Source organism: Platichthys flesus, chromosome 2 (genome assembly GCF_949316205.1).
Source record: "Platichthys flesus chromosome 2, fPlaFle2.1, whole genome shotgun sequence".
In the NCBI taxonomy this organism is placed as follows: domain Eukaryota; kingdom Metazoa; phylum Chordata; class Actinopteri; order Pleuronectiformes; family Pleuronectidae; genus Platichthys; species Platichthys flesus.
The window spans coordinates 13,103,709-13,125,389 of record NC_084946.1 but is presented as its reverse complement, the minus strand read 5'-3'; the positions used below and the strand labels follow the sequence as shown (position 1 = coordinate 13,125,389).

General features: G+C 44.1%; 1 protein-coding gene across 1 annotated transcript in view; it reads left to right on the top strand.

Moving 5' to 3' along the window:
* The window catches only part of foxp4 (forkhead box P4), an 88,180-nt gene that overhangs the window by 12,097 nt on the left and 54,402 nt on the right, over positions 1-21,681 (top strand). Inside the window, exon 2 of the mRNA XM_062398505.1 lies at positions 19,904-20,083. Within this exon, the coding sequence (XP_062254489.1) occupies positions 19,913-20,083 (171 nt within the window). The 5' untranslated portion in view covers positions 19,904-19,912. The remainder of the gene's footprint in view (positions 1-19,903; positions 20,084-21,681) is intronic.

Sequence of the window (21,681 nt, the reverse complement as noted above, 5' to 3'; positions counted from 1 at the left end):
GAATTATAATATCTTTACATCTAATTATCATGGTTATTTAATTTTTTTGTATGGCTACCTCTCAATTTTACCATTCCATTTTTCATCTGCCATTATGGGGATAATGAAATGAGAAGTTGGAAGTGTAATAAGATGAAACTTTTATAAGGGTCGACCTGAATGGGGCTTTTCACGCACCCTGATTGGATAGATATTTAGGAAAAAAGGGAGAGGGAGTTGTTGAAAATGACATTATTTCTGCTGGTTTTACATGCAAAGCTGAGATGGATCTTTAGATGTATGAATCTTTTATTTCGTCAGCAGATTAAAGTAGCTAATAGCTCCTGGCTCCTCTGTGTCGCTCCTCTGGTATTCATAAGTAGGTAGGCACGGCCATGAATATGCTCACCATTTCTAATCCACAAAGTTTCAAATCATCTCTTCAATTGGAAAAGAGACAAAAACAGATTCAGCTTTGATTGAAGGAAAGATTGGACTGAAAGATTGGCCATAAAATCTGTACGTTTGAGTGTGTGTGTGTGTGAGTGTGTGTATGCGTGTGTGTGTTTCCCTAATTGGACAGGTATTGTAGCGAAGGTGAAGAAGGGCCAGTTGAAGAGAGAGGGCGTTGCAAAGAAAAGAGCTGGCAGGGGGTCCGGGGCTTTAGCGGAGCAGTAGAGAGACAGAGTTCTTTACTTCAAAGAAGGCTTAGAGCCTGGACAAACGCTAACCCTGCTCACATACCACCGCAACACACACACACACACACACACACAACCACTCCACGTTCACACACAGTGACTCTTTTACTCATCATGAGATGAATATCCATTCCCTCTCTCTGTGCCGCTGCCTCGCAGCCTGCACGCCGAACATCAGTGGAGTCGTGCGCTCACAGGGAAATATAGACAAAGCATTTGGAGAGATGGAACGGTTCCTTTAATTATATGCTCCTCTTATGATGCATGGTGTTTCTGTCTGGCTGCTCGTACGCACACGCACACATGCACACAGACGCTGATCCGCTGAATAGGTATTCCTGGCACAAACCGCTGTGTTGAGCGTACATATTCAATTAGCAAAACTCATTAGCAAAACTTGGCATTTGTTGTTGTTTTTTTCCCCCCCCTCCTTGCTCAGAATTAATGGTTTTGATATGCTAATTAGCGGGTAATTTAATTTCAAAAGGCCTCAATTAACAGCAGCGTTGTGGACACGAGGAAGTTAAGCAGCGTAATCTAATTTGCATTAGTAACGAGCAGGGAGTAATTAGTCTCTAATTAGCCACTTCAGACAGCACTTGTGTTTACTTTCCTAATGAAGTGGAGGGGCTTTTTTTTTAACAGGGAAGCCTGTGTATGTGTGCACGCGTGTGTACATATAAATGTGTTAATGAGTGTTTGTGTGTGCGTGTGTGTGTGGTTTGGGGGTATAGAAGAGTGGCAGCGTGGCATATGGTTTACAGTTTGGCTCCAGCTACACACACGGACACACGCGTCTCGTCCCCCCTCCTCTCATGTACACAAAAACGGGCAAACAAACACACACATACATGAACACACACGGAGGTCAGCCCCTGCTGTCTCATGTGATTGGCTGCGTACTCACAGTAGTTTTCAATCCAGTCAAACAGCTCTATGAGCTCACTTACAGACACCACAAGGGATTCAATGAGTATGTGTGTGTTATTTTTTTTGTGTTGCAATAGCTTGCAATATTTTCATCTTTCCTTTTTTGTATATCCAAGCACTTATTCATTTTCTGCTGTGGTCTTTCCAAATCATATTTTTTTATAAACTGTTTGTGTTTGAGTGATGACGTCACAGACCATGGTTGCTGGCCAGCCTAATGCAGGGTTTATTTCTGGGAGACGGTTGCCTGTGTTGACAACGTAGCAAAACACAAGAGGAAAGGCCGACAGCTCGATGGATAAACAGACAGACTCATGACACACTGTTTTATTCCTTTCATCGCTCTCTTCTAATTGACCTGGGGATTTATCATAAGCAACACCCAAGGAAAATAGTGAACAAATTAAATGGAAGTTTTTTTTTCTTTTTTTTTATCTTTTAGAGAATGAGGAACAACAGCTTTTACTTTTCCATTCAGGGCCATGTCAAAAACAAGTTGAAAACAACAGGCTTCCTCCTGGGCGTTTCTTCTTTTTTTGGGGAAGGGAGACGGGGTGGGAGGGTTGCAGGGGGAGCAGCATAGCAGGGTTTTAGGGGAGGGGGACAAACAGCTGCCCTATTAGCCCAAATCTGTTGTTCAGAGGAGGTGGGAGGAGGGTGGAGTAACACCACTGAATTTCCACAAAGGAAAGCATCCACTTTTTTTTTTTTTTACTTTGTTGGCTAGGTTCTGAGATTATGCCACAATTTAAAGTGAGTTTAACCCCAAACACCTCACGTCGTATTTTAACTCATAATCCAGCACATATAAGGACAGAGATCATACACAGTCTCTCTTATGGGAAGGCTTTTCCACAGCCTTCCCTGGGAATAATAAGAGAGGTCAGAAAGCTCTGTGACTTCCTGCTGCAAAGAGCGGGGTCAGAGCGGCGGTTGGCAGAAGCAGTCAGCACTCAGCGGACAAGACTAGGAACACACACATCGAAGGGATGGCAACCCGCACTGTAGAAGTTGTGTGATTTACGCTCGCCGTGAGCAGAAGCTGGAGAGTATTCAATAAATACAATGAATGAAGGCGCTACAGTGATTATGAGCCTGATTCTACCAGTGACCTCTACCCATAGACTCATACACAAAGATTTACAGCCACAAACATCCATAGATATGCACACACACACACACACACAAACACGCACACTTTACGCGTCCATAAATAGGCAACTGATTTACAAATGAGCTGACCTGTGTGTTGCCCTTGCTCTCAGATAGGCTCGCACCCCCGCCAGGATGCATAAATCACAATGGACATGCATATGCATGAGCATCTGAGGAGGTGGGATAAGTGTGTGTCTGTACATGTGTGTGTATTTGCGTGTGTGTGTGTGAGCACCAGCCGACAGCACTGTTTGTATCGATCATTGAGGCTTAGTTAAGTGCCTTTTATTTCATTGAGTCAAAGTTAAGGACCGTGGACGGGCCTCTCTTCCAGCCCGTGTTGCTTTTCAATGGAGAAAAGGCAGGAAAGAAAGAAAAAGGAAGAACTCTTAACTGTTCTTTTTTCCTTCTTTTTAGTGGCATCCAGGGATAGCACATCATATTAATGGAACTGAGATGACGTCTCACATCTCCTCTCTCTCTGCAAGAAGTGGTTTTGGTATTGGACCTTTGCCTGATGTGTGTATGATGTGAGCTGCTTTAACCTCCCCTTGTTTTATGGACTTTACATGGCTCTGGATCTCACTGCTGCTAGATTAATTTACACACCACTCACACATACTTGCCAAATCTCCCTGTCTCTATTTCTCCCTCTCCCTCTTTCTCTCTGAAGACAGAGCAGAAATTGCCTGCTGAGGTAAATAAATTACTTCCATCGATTTCTGTAGTTGTAGAGTGACTTTATCACGGTTTGACTTGTCCAGATACAGATCAGCGTGTGACAGCGGGTGTGTGTGTGTTTCTACATAACGCGCCACTGTGTCTATGTGTGTGCGACTTTGAGTTTACATAAGCTTTTGTATGTGTGAGACTGCATTGGCTGCAAAAATCAGTGTAAAATCTACCTGATGAGTATCTCATCATATTAAAAGATATTGCTGAAGCTACATTGTGGTCGACCGACCGCTGTGTGTGTGTGTGTGTGAGAGTATGTGTGTGTCTAATTGAAACAGGCCATGAGGTGCATATTGGAAAGCAGATGAAATAGCTTGGTTTTATTACAGTGGGATCTTGAAGTCCACCCTCTGGCTGCAGAGGTTGTTTGCTGATTGAGTTTATCTTAGTCTTGTTATAGATCAGCGTCGGTCGCTGATAGGGGCCACAGATAGGTGACATCCAAATGTGACTCACACTAGCTGTCTTATAGTATATAGGCTCTACATGTCTGTTATATATTTGCACATGGCGATGTTTGTAAAAACTTGAGGCGCACCTTAACCCCCCGTGCTCCAGATGTCACTCCATGGAAAGAGGTTAAAAGTTCACCAAAAAGCACCAGTGTGTGTGCGTTGCAGCATGTGCGTGTGTGTGCGTGTGTGAGTGTGTGTGTAGCAGTCTGGGGCACATGCTGTTTTAATAGACACAGCACTGACGTTACTGCAGAGGCCAAGAAGCCACCGTTAAAAAGAAAAAGGATTTGGAAAAAGAGCGAGAAAAGGCCTCATCTGTTTGCATTAAACAGTGGAAGAAGTGACCAGTGAAGGAGCAAATGAGCGACAGACGGCTAAAAGATATCTGCTCCTCTGGCTTAGTCCCTCGCGTCAGATTTCCCTCCCTCCTTCTCTTCATTTTCTTCAGCCTAGATCTATAAGTTTGCTCTTTCTTTTATTATATATCTATTTGCATTTCCTATTCTTTTTGTCAGTGTACCTACTAATCAGAGGTTACAGTACGTCTACCCAAGTTTTGTCTTTTAAAATTAAAATTCCAAAAAAGAGCAACACAAGGACATAGTGGAAATGAAGAAGAAGAAAAACCGTGAACTCGCAAGCAGCAGACAGACGTGTTTTCTTTGAATCTACTTTAACAGTACTCCTCATGGCTTATTCTGCGCGGGCTGTCTGTCTTCTAAACTATCAGGTTCTCCCCTGGATCAGATGCTCCTGATTTGAGAATTAATTAGGCAGCATGGTGGCGTCAGGGTTGGGATTTTGGGTTTGTTCACTCGCTATTTTAGTAGCTAATTACTGAGGGGGAGAGTGTTAATTGGAATTCTCTTAGATAATGTGAACTCCTCTTCCCCTTTTCTCCCCCGCCTTTACTCAAGTTTAATAGAAAACCACAGCACTTAACAGACTCTCACTCTCTCCATTATGAGTGTGTGTGTATACATATATAGTGTATTTGTCATTTTTTTTTATCTTCATAATTCTGACTAGCTCAGCGGATGCCTTTGGACAAAGGCATTATTTGTGGTCCTTCTCTCAGTGTGCATGTGTAACCGGTGCTCCGTGGTGCATGCTGTGGAAGTGTCATGTAGTAATCCTCTCAGACTTCATCAGAATTCAGACTCACTTTGTCTGACTGACTGCTGCCCTGTTACCTTTCACAGTGAACACAATGACAGCAGCGCAGAGCCCAGTGACATATCACACTGGGAGAAATAAGCACAGGGCAGGAGAGTTGTTTTTTAAATGAAAAAGAGAGCTGAGCTGTAGTTCACAGAAAGATTCTCACACATGCATGATTAATGTTCATTGCATCTAAATTCTTTGAAAAATAAGTGATGAAAAACATCATTGATATAACCTGTCTTCAGGGCATATTCACATTTTTTTTCTTATTTATTTATTTTATGCTTTACTTTTGCCGCACCAGTAATGAAGCAAACTGGCCTAACCTGCATTTTGACTACGCACTTTCTCCATACCCTCGGGCGCCGTAATGCTAATTCCGCAGTGTGCAAGTGAGGGGGATAAAAACACAAGAAAGTTATTCTAATTTTAAAGAGTGTTTGAAATGAAACAATAGTTGCATTTGGATGTTGTTATAATTGGAGCGAATGGCTGACTAGATAAACAGACTTCTGTTGCGGGCGCAGGAGCACCCACTTGGGGGTCTTTTTCATATCTGCGCTCTGTTTAAAAATTAAACTCCTAACCGGTATAAACTAGAGAAGGAGCGAAATTAATATACAGTGAGAGACGAGTAATCAGAGATCTGTGGTTTCATTGTAATTCCTCCATCCTCCTAAACTGTGACAAAAACATTATTTAACATCTCTACCTCCTCTTCAGCCACTCAGAGAGGCTCTGCACACACACAGAAGACCTTACAGTATTTTAATATCACTGCTTGTATATTCTAATCCTCACGCCACTTGAAATATAATTCCTTCCTTTATTTTAAATCATGGATATGAAATTGCATTAAGGAAAGAGTGTGTGGGCATGAAAGCAGGGATGTTAAATGGACATATGAATGCAGGGGTGAATCCTAACCTATTAAGTACTTTCCTTATTATTTCTGAAAGTGGAGCGTGATAATTAGTTTGTTGGAAATCCTATAGCGGGGTGGAGGTATGGGTCTTCATAGTTGAGCCAAATTAATTTCTTCCGTCACCTTCAGCATACGTCCCTCTTAATAGGTTTAATTTATTTCACGGCCATTATATAATTATTTTTTTGCTACTTGTCTGTGATGAACATATGCACGGCAAAATCCACTTCAACTGTCCGCACATGTGACTGTTATATCCATTGTTATATTCATACACCTAAATATGATATAACGGCACGGCATCGTTACCGCTCGGCTCCGGAGTCTGTGTGATCTTAGCGATGGTATTGTGCCGTTTTCCCAGGGGTCCCTGCTGCTGCGGCCCGGTTGTCATGTGATCCGTGTGTCTGGCTAAGAGCTCCACTTCTCTCAGGAGTCTCTCCAAGTCTTTTTAGTCCTAAAAGTTAACAATCATTCCTGATGTTAAATCCATCAGAAACCTCCATGTGCCACGAGGTCGCTTTAATAATCTCCCCTGTGTGTGTATAGATGTGTGTGTGTGTGTGTTAAGGTTAGGGTGGGCCATGGGAAAGTGGCATACCTGAGCAGATTAGAGTGATCCCAAGGAAAGTTTGTGTGGGACAACATTCAAATACTAATTTCTTGTCATGTCCTGCACATCATCAGTTTGTAGCACCTCACACAATCTGCTCTTTAACCATTTAAAACAACACAAGTCGCAGCGAGCGTTCTCATTTTGAGGATACTTTGAAAGTGTGTCAGAGGTTGAGTGTGTGCGTGGGTGTGTGTGTGTGTTTCTGCCGCCAACGCAGTGTGTATGGTTTGTTTTTGATCTAGGATCCATCTTGTTGCCCTCTCTGGTTTCATCTTACACTGGTAAATTACACTCAATCACTGAAATTACATCCTATAGACTATTTGTGTGTGTGTGTGTGTGTGTGTGTGTGTGTGTGTGTGTGTGGGTGTGTGTGTGTGTGGGTGTGTGCGTGCGTTCGTGCGCGCATCTCTTCACTGTTGACGTCATCTCACAGCGCTGTACTCGATGTCAGTCTTGATTAGGCTGAGTCCAACTGTTTTTGTGTTTTCGTCATTTAGGGGAAGTAAAATGGAAATGCAGCTGTTGCGCGTGTGTGTGTGTGTGTGTGTCGGCGGAAATTGCTCTGTTGTGTGTAGCAGTAAGTGCGTAAGAGTGGTTGTCAGCTGGTAAGCAGTAAGGACACACTGATGCAGTCTCCGTTTTCATCTGAGTGGCTGCAGTAAGGGAAGCTTGATGGGACAAAAACGTAGACGTAGAAGCTGTAGTCTGCCAATTAGTGCACCAGATGTCTGTTATTGTTGGACTAGGATTATGGCAATAACTGCAGTTGGCCAACGGTTACGAGCATGTGTGTGTGTCTGTGTGTATGTCAGTGAACTAACTCCACTGTGATAGATTTTAAACAATCTGCTTTTGGGACTTGCTCCTTTCTTTATTACTCTTCTGGCACCTGCAGTGTTTTTCAGAATTCTGTCTCTCTCCCCTCTCCCTGTGTAGTTTTTCAGCATTTTGGAAATGTAAACACTTGTAAAATACATCCAGATGTTACCAGCTGTGCTTTGCCACCACAAACACTGAGCAGGGAGTGTGTGTGTGCGCTCCTCCAAAACGACTTTTTCTCAAATATTCATGATGATTTGATTTGATTCGATGATTTTGTTATATATCTCGCCTTCTTTGTCTGAGCGTGAGCAGGTTTTCCAACAGGGTGGGTTTGTTTTTTCTGTGTGTGTGTGTGCGTGTGTGTGTGTGTGTGTGCTGGCTATTGTACATGTCAGAAGCCGCTGCAGGCCAACACTGGCTGACATACAGGTGCTGTAAAATGTAGAAAAGTCAGATATGAGAGCTGATGCAACATGACAAAGACAGCAATTTTATAAAAACATTGACTTCTCTCTCTCTTTCTATGGGCTTCCTCCCCCATCACTCACTCTCACACACACACACACACACACACACACACACACACACACACACACACAGACACTTACCTGATTGGCAGACATCTAATTAGCAGATGTCCTCACCTCCCTAAACGATACGATATTCGTATTATTTCTGGTATTATTCTCTCTTTCCCCCCCTCACACGTTCTCCCATTTTTCAACAGGTGAACACATTAAAATGTCAGCCTTGTGCTGTTTCATACATGTCAGCATACTGTACATCTGTGTGTGCGTGTGGGTGTGTGTGTATTTGTTTATGCACCGTGGCCATGCTGAGACCTGGCTCCCTGGGGAGTAATTACAGAAGAGGTTTTCTGGCCGTTTTCTCTCATTAGTGTGAATATAGAGAGAAATTGTGGGTCCTCGGTTAGCATAAGAGCACACACACAATACACACACAGAGGCTATGTAAGGCAGAAGTTCAGACATGTGCATGGGGCCTGAGGTTGATGCCATGACTTTAGTCTGGAGGTACATGGTGCACTTCTTCTCGCCACAAGTCTATTTCAGCCCCTGCTCCTCTGTATACATACACGCTGTGTGTTTGTGTGTGTTTCTCCCATTCGACAGCATCTGGCCTCAGCCTCCCTCAGTCCTTCAATTCAAACTGCAGGTTGTTTGTTTGGGTTCGCCCTTACAAACACACCATTAGGCCTGCCCTCTGCACTGAGGACTATTCCTGGCTGTGGCCTCAGTTTAGCTCAGGCCTGCTGCCTGGCTCACTGGAGGTCCCTGCAGGCAAACCTCAGCTCCACCAGAACCCAGGAAGATCCGAACCACAGCGAGCCGCCCCGGCCACCACAGTGAAACTCTAGCCTGCTTCAACCTGACTCGCCCCACAGCAAGCCTTAAATGTCAGCTGGAGGGTTTCTAGTGCGTGTGTGTGTCCTGAAGAACGCCTTGTCTCTTAGATAGTCAGCCCATCATGATGCAACAAGTCCACCTTTTCTGCAAACAAACAGGTATGGACAAGAAAAGAGGCTTTTGAGACTCACCCAAGCTGATGATAAAGGATTTGAGAGTGAGAGATGAAAGGAGAAGAAAAGAAAGAGAGTGCGGCAGGCGAAGGAGAGAGAAAGAAAACAACAAAGGTGGTTAGGACAAAAGTAGTATTGTATCACTGAAATGACTTGTGAGTTGAAAGCCTTAAAAGTCCTCCCCAGAGCCAGGTCATAAAGCCCAAAGACGGGCTTGGCAGCCGAGGCCAGAGCCAGACAGGCCTGGCAGTCGAGCCTAGAGAGCTTCCAGTAACAGGAGATGTAAAAATCAATTTGCCGTGAAAAAGGTAAACAATCGGAAATGACAAATATGCAGGTTCTTTCCATTGCTCTTTTTTCATCACTTGTTTTTTTCACTGTTATTAAAGAGGACAAATGTAGGGGCGAGGAGAATGACTAGTCAGGAGTCATGTGGTGAGAGATCCCAGCAATGTTCGGGGGGGGGGGGAATTCAAGAGAGGGGTTTTGTTCTCTCTTTTTTTTCACCACCTGATACAGTCGAGCTGGACTTTTACAGTCTTTTACTGTTGCAGCAGTTGTAGACTCCACGTTAGAATGGACGTGAGTACATGCAAATGCACGCTTAAGGACATGTCGCTGGTCCTGATTAAAGACGCACCAGGTCAATATCACCATGTGAAAGGGGAAATGATTGAGGGATAGGGGGATGTCAGAGAGAAACTGAGGAGAGAACAGGGGGGTTAATCCTTGGGGGCCTGTTTGGTGGTTAGGAGTCCTCGGGGGCCCTGCCGGAGACCTCCATTAGTGGAACTATCCAAGCCTGGGGGAGCCAGTGCGGTGGCGGGCCTTCGAGGCAGGGGCCGGTCTGTTTAGCAGCAGTTTGTCTGCATTGCTCATAACATTGATCCAGTGTGGAGCTGCAGCCGTAGGAAAGCTCTTTGCTGCTGAATAGAGCGAGCAGCGGTGTATTGATGGGGCAGAGTGGACCGGTGGAGAGCCCAGCACCCTGTTGGTCATTTGGTTAAGACGGACAACTCTTGTTCAATACACACACCCCGCCGCTGCCTTATGGCATGTCAAATCTGTCCACGGAGGTGTCTTCATCCATACGGGCATGTGTGCGCGCGCAACAATTTGTGTCTTACAGAATATAATCCTCTTTGCTTTCTCCGCTCGTCCTCCTCAGATGAACAGATCTGCTGTGACTGGCTGGGAAAAAAAAATGAAAGGGGGGGAAAAAAAGAACAAGAGAGAAAACAAACATGTTTCCCAGGCCCCAATTAGCCCATTTTAACTGCCCCCTGACACACTCTCCCATCCTCCTCACTCCCTCCTTAAGTGTCTGAAGCCTGCTTTCACAAATTCTTCCACATCGTTGACAGCGCTTACACATCAGCAGCTAGAAAAGGTGGTCAGGGGAGAGGTCTGCAGGTCTGAAGGCCCTTATTTTGCCCATCAATGCTTCCTCTGGAGCGAACTGGCAGGGAGTCTGTTGAGTAAGAGAGGGTGCATGTCTTACAGTTTACGAGCATCTTCTTGAATTTGTGTGTGTCAGCCGCGCTGTAGGATATATGTGTTTTTGCGGTTGTTGTGTTTGTACAACATCAGTCGCTGAATGCTCCCAAACAAAACAGTTTGAACCGTCTGTGCAGAAGCCATCAATTCTTAATGAGATAATGACATGCTAACATACTCGCAGCAGCAGCTCTGTTTACAGATGAAGACAAACCACAAACAAGACACAGACGTGCTGAGCGCTGTAGCTTTCCTCTCGGATCTGCTTTCTTCTGGCCCCTCCGCCTCTCCGCAGCTATGACTTTGTGCGTCGGCCAAAACTTATCGAGAATAACAGGTGGAGAACATCTTGATGGTCTGCATGTGTGTGTGTCTGTCTGATAGACGCACATACGCAGCAATGAGTCAGGCGCTATATTGTGGCTGCAGAACAGATTCCCTAATAAGAAAAGAATGCTGTCCATGGCATCCAGAGTTTTCCACTGGAGTCACACATTCAGCCAGGCTGTTTCCTGCCCCGGGGTCTTCCTCTCGGCTTGAACACACGAGGAGAGGGAACCCTCTGTCTCCCTCTCCGTCTCCCCCTGCTCCTCCTATTGTCCCTGTACCCCTCCCTCACCACATCCTTGTTTCTCATCCTTTTCATCACTTTTCCTTTCCCCTCCATCAGCTATAGGGTCAGTTCATGTTGTCTATTGGAGCTCTGTCTCTATTTTTTCCCTTTCCTCTGTTGGACTGTGCTACAGTCTGGTTCTGGAGTGACACGACCACATGACTCACAACTGAGTCAGACCAATTCAGGCTTCTTGCTGAGGAACAGTGGTGGATTAGGAGGAGAGGTATCTTTCTCGGACTGGTACAGGATAACACACACACACACACGCACCCACACACACACACACACATATGCAAACATAGAGCTGAGTAAGAAAAAAAAACATTGGTGGTTCAATGAGTCTCCAAATTATGGAAGTCTTAGTCTAGCTGTGGAGCAACTTTAAACAAACCAAGACAGAAGTTAAAAAATTCACATTCAAATACTTTAACCTTGAAATCTCCCCTTGCCAAGGCACCAGCTCCCTCTTTTTTTCATCTGTTAAATGTTTGAGTGTTTGATAGTTTGAGGTCTATAGCAGAACCCGCCCGGGAATTAATGTCATTCATATGCCCTGCGGAAATTACTTTTGAAATGCATATAATCTAAAACATGCAAATGAGGCTGACTTTGTGCACCCTGTTTAATATGAATTATCATTTTCTGAATACCTATTATTACTGCGTACATTTCTCCAATTATATTGTTCTTTTTTTTGTCACTTTTGCATACGGACACACGTGCACATCAGGAACAGCAGAAGCACGCGCACGTAGATGCTCTGTCACATGCGTATCCTCGCACTCTTACACACACACACACACACAGAAACACACACACAGACACAGCAGAATGTCTTTGTGATGGGTGTATTTTAATGAGGAGTAATAAGGATAGTAATGACCCAGTCCACTTCTCTCTCTCACTCTCCGCCTTCTTTACTTTCTCTCTCTCTCTCTCTCTCTCTCTCTCTCTCTCTCTCTCTCTCTCTCTCTCTCTCTCTCTCTCTCTCTCTCTCTCTCTCTCTCTCTCTCCCTCTATTTCTCAGCCTCTCTCACTCGCTGCATTTCACACAGCTGTTAGTTAACATGAAGCCAGTGGCTAAGGGTAAGGCGTCTCATTAAAAAAATTAAAAAGTAAGCCCCCATATGCAGATTCTACTCTTATTTATCAGTCAAGAACTCCTTAAACAGCAAATAAAAATAACAAGGCAGGAAATAAAAGTGTTGCTCATCCAATTTTCATTAAGTGGATGAAATATTGATGCACTTTAAAAGTGAACCGTGCATGTTTAGTTTGTCTTTCCTTTTCTCTTTCTGGTGATCGAGCACTGTTATTAATGTCCTTGTCCAGGAGGCAGACATTTTTTTCTGCTCTTTTCTCCTAAATTGAATTGAAGGCATCCCTTTTTCAAACGAATTACTCTATTAATTTATTTATACTGTGCCATAAATTATTCTATTAATATTAGCATGTTCCAAATTAGTATGACTTCTCTCAATGTTCCTTCTACTTCTATTAATTAGCATGCTTGTCACTATAACAAAGATTTTTCTTTCTCTGATAAATTATGAAGCAGACATTTTTTAATACAATGAGAACTGCCTGATAAATTATTAATATTTTAGTTGTGGCCTGTAAGACAAAAGTATGAGGAGAAAAGAGCAAGAAGACTAGAAGAAGAAGAAGAAGAAGAAAACTAACAATTACATGGAATATATTACAGACTGTCACTGGTGTAACAGTGTTGATTTTTATTTAGCTTTTTTTGAAAGAAAAAATTGTGTGTCTACACTCCTACACTGAAAGCTCAGGGATATCATCTTGTTTTAGCACTTTTGGATATAGGGTATGAATTAATTACCTCTGTAACAGCTTGGACCAAGTTCAAAAGTACTAAAATTCAATTAATTTGAAAAGTGGACATGCTATCATTTTCTCCGCATGTCTCCTTTAAAGTCTGGCCCTTTTTTCTTTTTGCTTTGGACTTATTCAATTATATTTGATTAAACTTGCTCTGATCCAATCTATTAATTAACTACGAAATGCAAAGTGCCCGACTTGAAAGCCAATGTATAAAATTATATCATGTCCACTTTGATATTTATTTATTTATATATATTACAGCACTAGTTTTAAAATCCATTGTGACCCCCTTTTTTATTGTAAGACACTGTTGCTCATTTTCAGGTGTTAATAAATCTTTTCACTTCATCTTCCTTAGTAATGCAAATTTTGATCAGACATGAAATTATGTCTCACTCAAAGGATACTACAACAAATTTGCCTCTTGGGAAAATATACTCACAGTTTTTGACTTTTTCATAAATATAAATTGTCCCATGTAATTAAAGTTAGGAGGTGAGTCATTTATTTGGCGAAGGTGGAAGATATTGTCGTTAGGAATGGAGTATATTTTTACGTGGTTAATAGGACGGAGCGTTCATGTATTATTGAAATGCACCTGAACACACAAATGCCTCACAGACTGAAAACTTGAATTTGGCGCATGGGTAAATCTCTAAATTCTCACCCAGTTATTTTGGTAGATGTTGCACTAAGGGTCAAACAGATCAAATTCCTCATACACCATCAGCACGTCTCTTGCGCTAATACGGAAATGAAATCTCTGTGTACATAAGTCTCAGTTTAGTCATCTTTTCACCTACATGTCGTTGGTCCATTTCCCCACCGACACCCTTTCATCTCTCTCCAAATTTCTCTCCTTCTTCTTCTCTCCGTCCCTCCCCTCCTCCCCCCTCGCTGTGAAGGTCATTCTAATAAAGAGCTCTCGTAGGACAGAGCTGCTAATTGCTCCGGGGCACTCTAGCTGGTTTCAGATCCAAATAAAGGCACATCGCTTTCTTCCGAGCTCCTCTGCCTCTTGCCCTCCATTCCTCCACCCCCCCTCTTCACCTCTGTTCCACCATGTTAAATACAATCTGCGTATTAGCCATGTGGACTGTCATAGCCTGACCTGAGCCTCCATTACCTCTCAGGACAGGGGAGGAGAGATGAAGGGGATGCTGGGTATTTTTTTCATGCTCATGATCACAGGATGATTTCCAACTGGCACACGTGAACACGCACATGCACACGCGTGCGCTTTACCTCTTTAGGAATGTACAACTCGTGATTTTAGGCCCTGATAAATGAGGTGTGCACGAAGTCCGCTCCTTCTACAAATATTTGTGTGTGCTGTGTGTGTATGTGCGCATATCTTTGTGTCTGTCTTCAGTATTTCGAACAGACAGCAGTCTGCAAGCTGGTAAATCACTTACTGCACTCTAAAGGAAGGGGCGAGATGAAGGCAGGAGTGTATGTTTGCCCCGGTCATACACACATACGGAGCGATCTCATCGGTGTGGAATGTGCTGTGTGTTTACCTATGGCTCCAGAGCCCACCTGACCGAGGGAGGCTAATCTTTATGGGTTCTGTAAACAGGGACTTTGTCTTCAGAGAACTGAAGTTGGGCGAGCAGACACACAATTCACACATGCACAAGGGCATGCAGGTTAGAGAGGAGGGGTGAAAAAAGCCTATATGGCAGGTTATATACTGTACAGCCAATAAAAACACACATGCACGTGCTTAGGCTACACATACACACGCACACGTGAACGTCCACTGAAAGACAAAGTGAGCATCATGTGGCAGAGCATCATGCAAAAGGATAGAAGAACTTCTCTGTTTATGCAGCGAAGGCCTTTCTTATCATTTGCACTCTGAGCCCTTCTCATCTTCTCTTTACTCCCCAACAGCAGCACTGGCGTCTTCATTAGCCAGCTTCACAGCACACTGCAGGTCACAGCGCTACAGGCCTGCGCTCCTAGCCCCTCTCTCTGGGTGGATGAGGCTCTTTGAAGCCAGCGAGCGCAGCCAGCCAGTAGTAGATATTGGCCCACATCTGACTATCTGTCTGAGGGATAATGGAGTTCACCTGTTAGCACTGGAGCAGGGCCAGGGCCTCAGCAGACATCTAGCATTAGCCCTTTGCTGTTAGCCACCCTGTTAGCGCTGGCTGGCTGCCAGAATAGCCTGGAGCACTGCTGTTAGCTGCTAGCTTTAGCTCCGCGTGAGGGACTACCTGGCCACCCCGCTCTTGTATCCTGCTGCAAATCTGGCTAGCATGTCTGCATGTGGCTAGCCGCTGAGGAAACAACGCTGCTGCTTGTGCGAGAATGTGTGTGTGTGTGTGTGTTTTCTTTCCTCTGACCTCATTCTATTTTACCGAAGCTAATGCACGTCAGCCCAGAAATGCCACGCAGATATCCCTCCTATCTCTCGTCCTCTCATTTTGCCTTCTGTCATTCGAGTCAGGAGAGTAGAGGATGTTACAGAAGACTTCTGAAACATATAGGCTAAAACACTAATATACTATAATCTTACACTTTAGGCTGTACTTAATGTAAATGTAAGCCTATCGATCACTTTTGGAAAAATACAAATATGTTTAATCCAAAACTTCAAATCAAATGTCGTTTATAATTTTTCCCTAGCAATTCACTCATCAAATTATGCTATCTCAAATCTTCAAAAGGACCTTGTAAAAATGTATATCTCAATATAACATAAAAATCGAAATATCAAACGTTTTATGTGCATTGCAGTGACGCACACTTTCTTTCTGACGTTATTTTAACCACATTTATGGTGATCCTGCTCTTTGGATCAACATGTCTCAGCGTGCACAAGGTAGCCAAATTAGTTCAATATCTTCTTGCATGAAAAGATAAAGCGCAGGACTCTTTAGTGGCAGGATATATAGGAGGAGCAGGCTTTGGTGGAAGCTCTGCCCTAAAACTAAGATTATAGGAGAACACCTTGTCTCTCCAAGTCAAAGCTGCAGATTAATAATGCAACCTGTGTTAACTTATTTCTTTTCTTTCCTTCGCTGCTTCTCTGTGTCTTATTTATTTCTCTCGCGTTGCATTTCTCGGCTCAGTGTTCCTGCGTTAACTCGCTCACTTGTATTTCCCAAGAAGTGATTAATGGAGACATGAAGGCCCGGCTGAGCTGATAGCTGGGTTTGTTCTGGGGTTTGGGGTTAAAGCAGAATCCCCCGGGGCCAGTGTCACAGTTTATTTAGTGGAGGAGCCTTTGCCAGCTCTCACTGGGAGAGGATGAGAATATGGGTGTGTAAGTGTTTACGAAATTATGATCTGTCTTTGTATGTCAGCGTTCGTGTCCCTGTCAAAGCACAGAAATGAAAGACTGTTTTTTGATGCTTTTAAGAGACAAAACCTGGAGCTGCTGCGCTGACAGTAAATAGGACATTTTGTGAACACAATGACACAAACCAGGACATAGTTTGTGACTGTCAATTAAAAAAAAAGAAATAAAGCATAACCCGGTGTAACAGCTAAACCAAATATGTTATGAATCCACGCAGCCTCTCATTGTCAGCAGAAGGTCCTCTAAATTCTGTTTCCTGATTACCGAACAGGTTACGGCTCCAATTCCTCAGATGTCTGCCTCAGTTACGGTGCCTCCTTTGCTCACAAATATTGATTGAACTATCAAAGATTTTAGAAATAACCGATGTGGATTCTATTTTAGGGTAAAAACTTTAATGTTTCCCCGGGCTGAACCTGCCACTAGTTACCATGTATAACCAGAGGGGGGAAATACAGCATGCCGAGAGTAGGTGAAAGACTGATAATTCAAGAGTCAGATGAAAGTAGATAGATGATGGAGTGTAGATACTAGTACAGACATTTTTTTCCCTCAACCCACTCCCTCCCTCTCTCTCTACCCCACACTTTCCCTCCCACCCTTATTCCCTCAGTTCTTTGCCTAATAAGCAGCGTTCCTGTGAGCTGATGCAAGGCGGAGGAAACAGAACAGGCGTTCTGGGACCGCTGAAAATATTCCCACATGAGGCATAACATGATAAAGACTTATTATCTCACTAAGCTGCTGTAAACACAGATGCACACATAAATACACACTGTACACAACTCCCGCTCGCACATACAAACACACACACACACCCATTCACAGAAAGTCAAACTGGTCTGGCTTTGCAGTTCTGACGAGCAGTGACCAGGAGGAATCTGACAGAGCCAATCCCTCCAACAAAGCCTGAGAGTCAGCCGCAGTGAGCCAGCTCACTGGGCATTTGGCTCGGCCTGTTTGAACTCCACACACCCGGAGCAGTGGGAAGGAACAGAGGGAGAGTTGCATTGCAATTATTATTAGTGCAAAATTTTCGGGAACTTCTCAACAAGCGTACGTGTCGAAACAGGAGCCGTCCCATCTCTGCTCCGCTCGTCAATCACACCAGACTCACACATAAACACATGCACCTAGCATGTGCTGTGAGCTAATCCATTACAGTACAAAGGCAGGTGTGAGCCTCTTACACACACACACACACACTCACACAAACACACACACACACACGAGTCATCAGAAACATGTTGAGTCCCATTTCCCTTTTTGTCTTCTCCATCCCAATTAAAAGGCAAAGGAGGTCTTTTATTTCCCGCTCCTCCAAACACATTCTTTATCTCTCTGATCTGCGCTCCTCCTCCCTCCCTCGCCTGATCCCCTTGGGGTAGTGGGAATGTCTCTCCCCACACTCTCGCAGGTCAGGGGTTCAGCTGGAGGGGGTCTGAGCTTGTAGAGAGATGGAGGGAGGGAGAAAAAGACACATAGGAGGAGTGAGTGGCAGGTTGAGGCAGGCCTCGTGCACGGGCAGCCACCAGAAACACTTAAACTTAAAGCACTGTGTATATGTGTATTATAGTCCTAATCAGAGACTTCAGGGTAGATTTATGCCCCTGCCTTTTCCCCGACCTCCATTACACCAGCTTATATACACCCATTACAGGATATGACAAAGTACACACCCTTTAGAGGAGCATACCACATTGCCTGTGTGACTGTGTGAAAGATAGCGCATGCGCTCATGTCTTAACACACTCCCCACTTTCCCATTAGGTCCTTGTCCACCTGCGAACTATGTCTCCTGTCCGTCTTTATCTCTCCTCCCCTCATTGCTAATAAGGTCAATGAGGAAGAGTTAGAAGCAGATGGGTGTACAGTACATTACAGCTCAGAGCTATAGAGAGTGGGCTACGTATAGCGGGCCGGTGATTCATGCTTAGTGAGACGTGTTATGATGTGAGGAGTTTCTACTGCAGTACAAAGTCAGTGGACTGTGCAGAGGGATATGTTGATCACTCAGCACGATGCCTTGCTTCATAGTATCACCTCAGGGAGCAGTTTGACCTAGGAGAGATCTGGATGAAGGTGGAAGGAGAAAGGAGGAGTGTTGGGAAGAGAAGTGAGGCTGGAGATTAAGTGACTACAGCTTCAAGTTCGACGATGAAGTTCTACTTCTCGGTCTCAACTTCGCAGGCAGACGGTGCCAGGACAGGGGAGAGTCAATGGGGAGGAAAAATACTGTAGTGTGATATGTGCTTTTAAAGTGTTGAATTGTCCATTAGCACCTAGTGTGTTAGCCCACCCAAATGAAAAAACACATTGGACAAAATCAGTCTCAGCTCAGGGTCCACGCAGAAGCCAGTGTGGGGCTGTGATGCTTGAAACATTGGAAAATTACATTTAACATTTTACAGAAATATGTCTTTCTAGAAAAAAACAGCAGCGGGCATTTTTTTGAATAAAGACAAATTGGTGTAGGAGTTTTCAAATGTCTTTTTTGTTTCGCAATGCATTGGCACAAAAAAATTCTATTCATCTACATTGTGTTGAGGCAACAGCGGAAGATTCAGTGATTCCTCAGAGGAAAAGAAAAAGTTTCTCCCGAAAGATTCTCCTATGAAATGCCTTTTATTGTTTCCCCAGAAGTCCTGGGTTGTATGCCTCTGAAAGACGTTCACACACACAGAAACACACACAGTTGCACACAGATGGTGGGTAGAGTGCATCGATGGCGTTTTGTGTACCCACTTCGGGTTGCTGAAATAAAAGCAGTGGAGCTTTCCCCTTTAAAACTCTGCGCCTGTGTGTGTTAATTTCTAAAACTGGATGAGGCAGAAAGACGAGATTGAGCTTGTCATTAGGAGTTCACAGCCTGCGTGCTTGCATGAAGGTTTGTTTTGTTTTGTATTAGCTGCCTTATGTGTGTTCTGCACGCGGATGTGTGTGTCTCTGTGTCTCCTCTCCCACGCTTCGACTCCTAACGATGGAAAATGTGCCTGTGTGTTTGCACGGCGTTGTTTCTCAAAAACAACAACACATCCAGGAACGGCTCGTTTTGTCAGGTTTTTGCAGAGGGAACATGCTCTAATTAGAGAGGCCCTATGAAGACGCATCAAACAGATCCTTTCTCAAAGACCAACCTGCTCGTGGCTCACACACAGCGCTCGCACATGCCACCTCTGATTATTGGAAGAAATGTGTGTGTTATTTAACTATATAGCCGAGTATTAACTGCCTTGTCAGTTTAGATTTGCTGCACGTCTGATCCAAATCTATTGATACGCTCCTAGACACACATTTACATGCAGGGGGGGAAAAAAGTGTCTGCCTCAGGTGTTGCTTTGTGGCCGCTGGGGCATGTTTGTGTGCAGGTGCCTCACGTCTAAGCGTCCCTTTCACAGTGCACATGCACACACAGGTACACAAACGCACACAATTCACTTTTCTCTCTCAGCGGGTGTTGACTTTAGTTTCCTGCCTTGTTTGTTCACTCAGATCGGAGCAAGGCTTTCTACTCCAACTGCCCAGGTCACTTTTGTTCAATCGCTGTGTTGTTTTTGCGCCATCCACCACCGCCTCCCACTGACCCCCCCCACCCCTCTGCTGTTCTCAGGTGCCAGTGATGATGGTGGAATCAGCGTCTGAGACAATTCGAACAACGCCCTCCAACCAGAACGGAGTCAGCAGCCTCAGCAGCCAATCAGACGGAGGAGGAGGTAGAGAGGGTGGATCCAATGGAGACACCAACGGAGAGATCAGTCCAGTCGACTTACTGCACCTGCAGCAACAACAGGTGTGTGTGTGTGTGTGTATGTGTGTGTTTCACAGGCTACATTTTGTGACAAATTTCAGACTAAAGACTATTTATTTGGGTACTGGTTGCCCCCCTGAAAAATGTCCCAATCAAGGACATGGCTCAGGGTAAGAGCTAGGTAAGTAGTGGTAATGGTTAGAGTTAGTATAAGTCTACTTAAATCTAAGTAACCTATGCTTTGACAAGATTTGTGTGTGTGTGTGTGTGTGTGTGTGTATGTGTGAGGTGGCATACTGTACATACAGTATGTGCTTTTTTAAAACCTGTTTTGCAACAACACCCACTTGTGCAACTCATGTGCTTCACATTATGTACTTTACATTGTCTAGAGCAGCAAGACCGGGCCGTTACATAATGTACAGATGTGACAGCATGTAGTCAGCCTCACTCTGGTAGGTGTCAGCCTCGTATGTGCAAACAGTGGAAAGCTCTGACAGGTTGGCTCATCAGCGCTTTAATTATCCACCATTCGAAATGGGCCAACTAATTCCACTGGGAAAAAGTTCACCATAATAATTTATACACACGTGGGCCCTACTGATTTATTGTTACACGTTGCTAGCAGAGAAAAAAAATGGAAGCTGTACCTGCAGATTAAGCTCTGCCTCGGTGAGACAAGCCATTTTGTCCTTCAGATACTCCTGGAGTAAGTGTGTATATGTAGCATTTTTTGCCTACAACCTACAGAGTGAGGACATTTTGGGGAAGTGAGGAAGTTTTGGCCGCTCATCTGTGTGTCTGTGTGTGTGAATGTGTCAAAGTTGTGTGAGAGAATTCTTTCTGTTTTATCGTTTCATGATTCCGACAAGTAGTGTTTGTATGTGTTTGACACTTCAGCATGTAGTGTCTCGAGCAATGATATTTATCTTGTATCCTGTTAGTCAGTTCCCAGTCAAACACAAACTTCAACCCCTTCACACACAGACACAGACACACACACACACATACTGGCCACTGTGTCAAATGGAATTTCCAAACTTCCCGGAACGTCTTGGATGAAATTCTACATTTTTATTTCTCATTCCCCCCCAAAATCCACTGGGCTCTTCTGATTGCTCCCTGAAGGACTTAGTCTTTTGCACATAATACACACTACAGCACACTTTTCAGCCAGAGGTCCCTCCATTAGTCATTTGTCCATAACTGCACAAGAATGTTTGCTGAGTGTTGTCATCTGATGATGGAAACACACATGTTGATTCATGTTGTTTTAGTCACCGATGTGGCATTTGCTGCAACTGATGATATTAATAATAAAGACATTTTAGGGGGGTTATAAACATATAGAAAGTAAGTCACTTGCTCTCTCTTTGTACTGTGTGTTTCTGCCCATCACAGAGGGTCAATGTGAGTTCTGGGCTCGCCAACACCAGCTGATTTTCTAGTTGAGGAAACCCAGAGGGGAAAAAAGAATCAGGGTTTCCTCCCTGCTGTTAAAATAATTCCCCCCTAATTATAATGATGGAGCTTTAGGTGAATGAAGAACACTCAAGGCCCTTCACTCCTGTCCTGCACTCCCCCCTCCTTCTCCTGACTGCATCCTCACCCTGCTTTCTCAGCAACCTTCAGACGAGGAC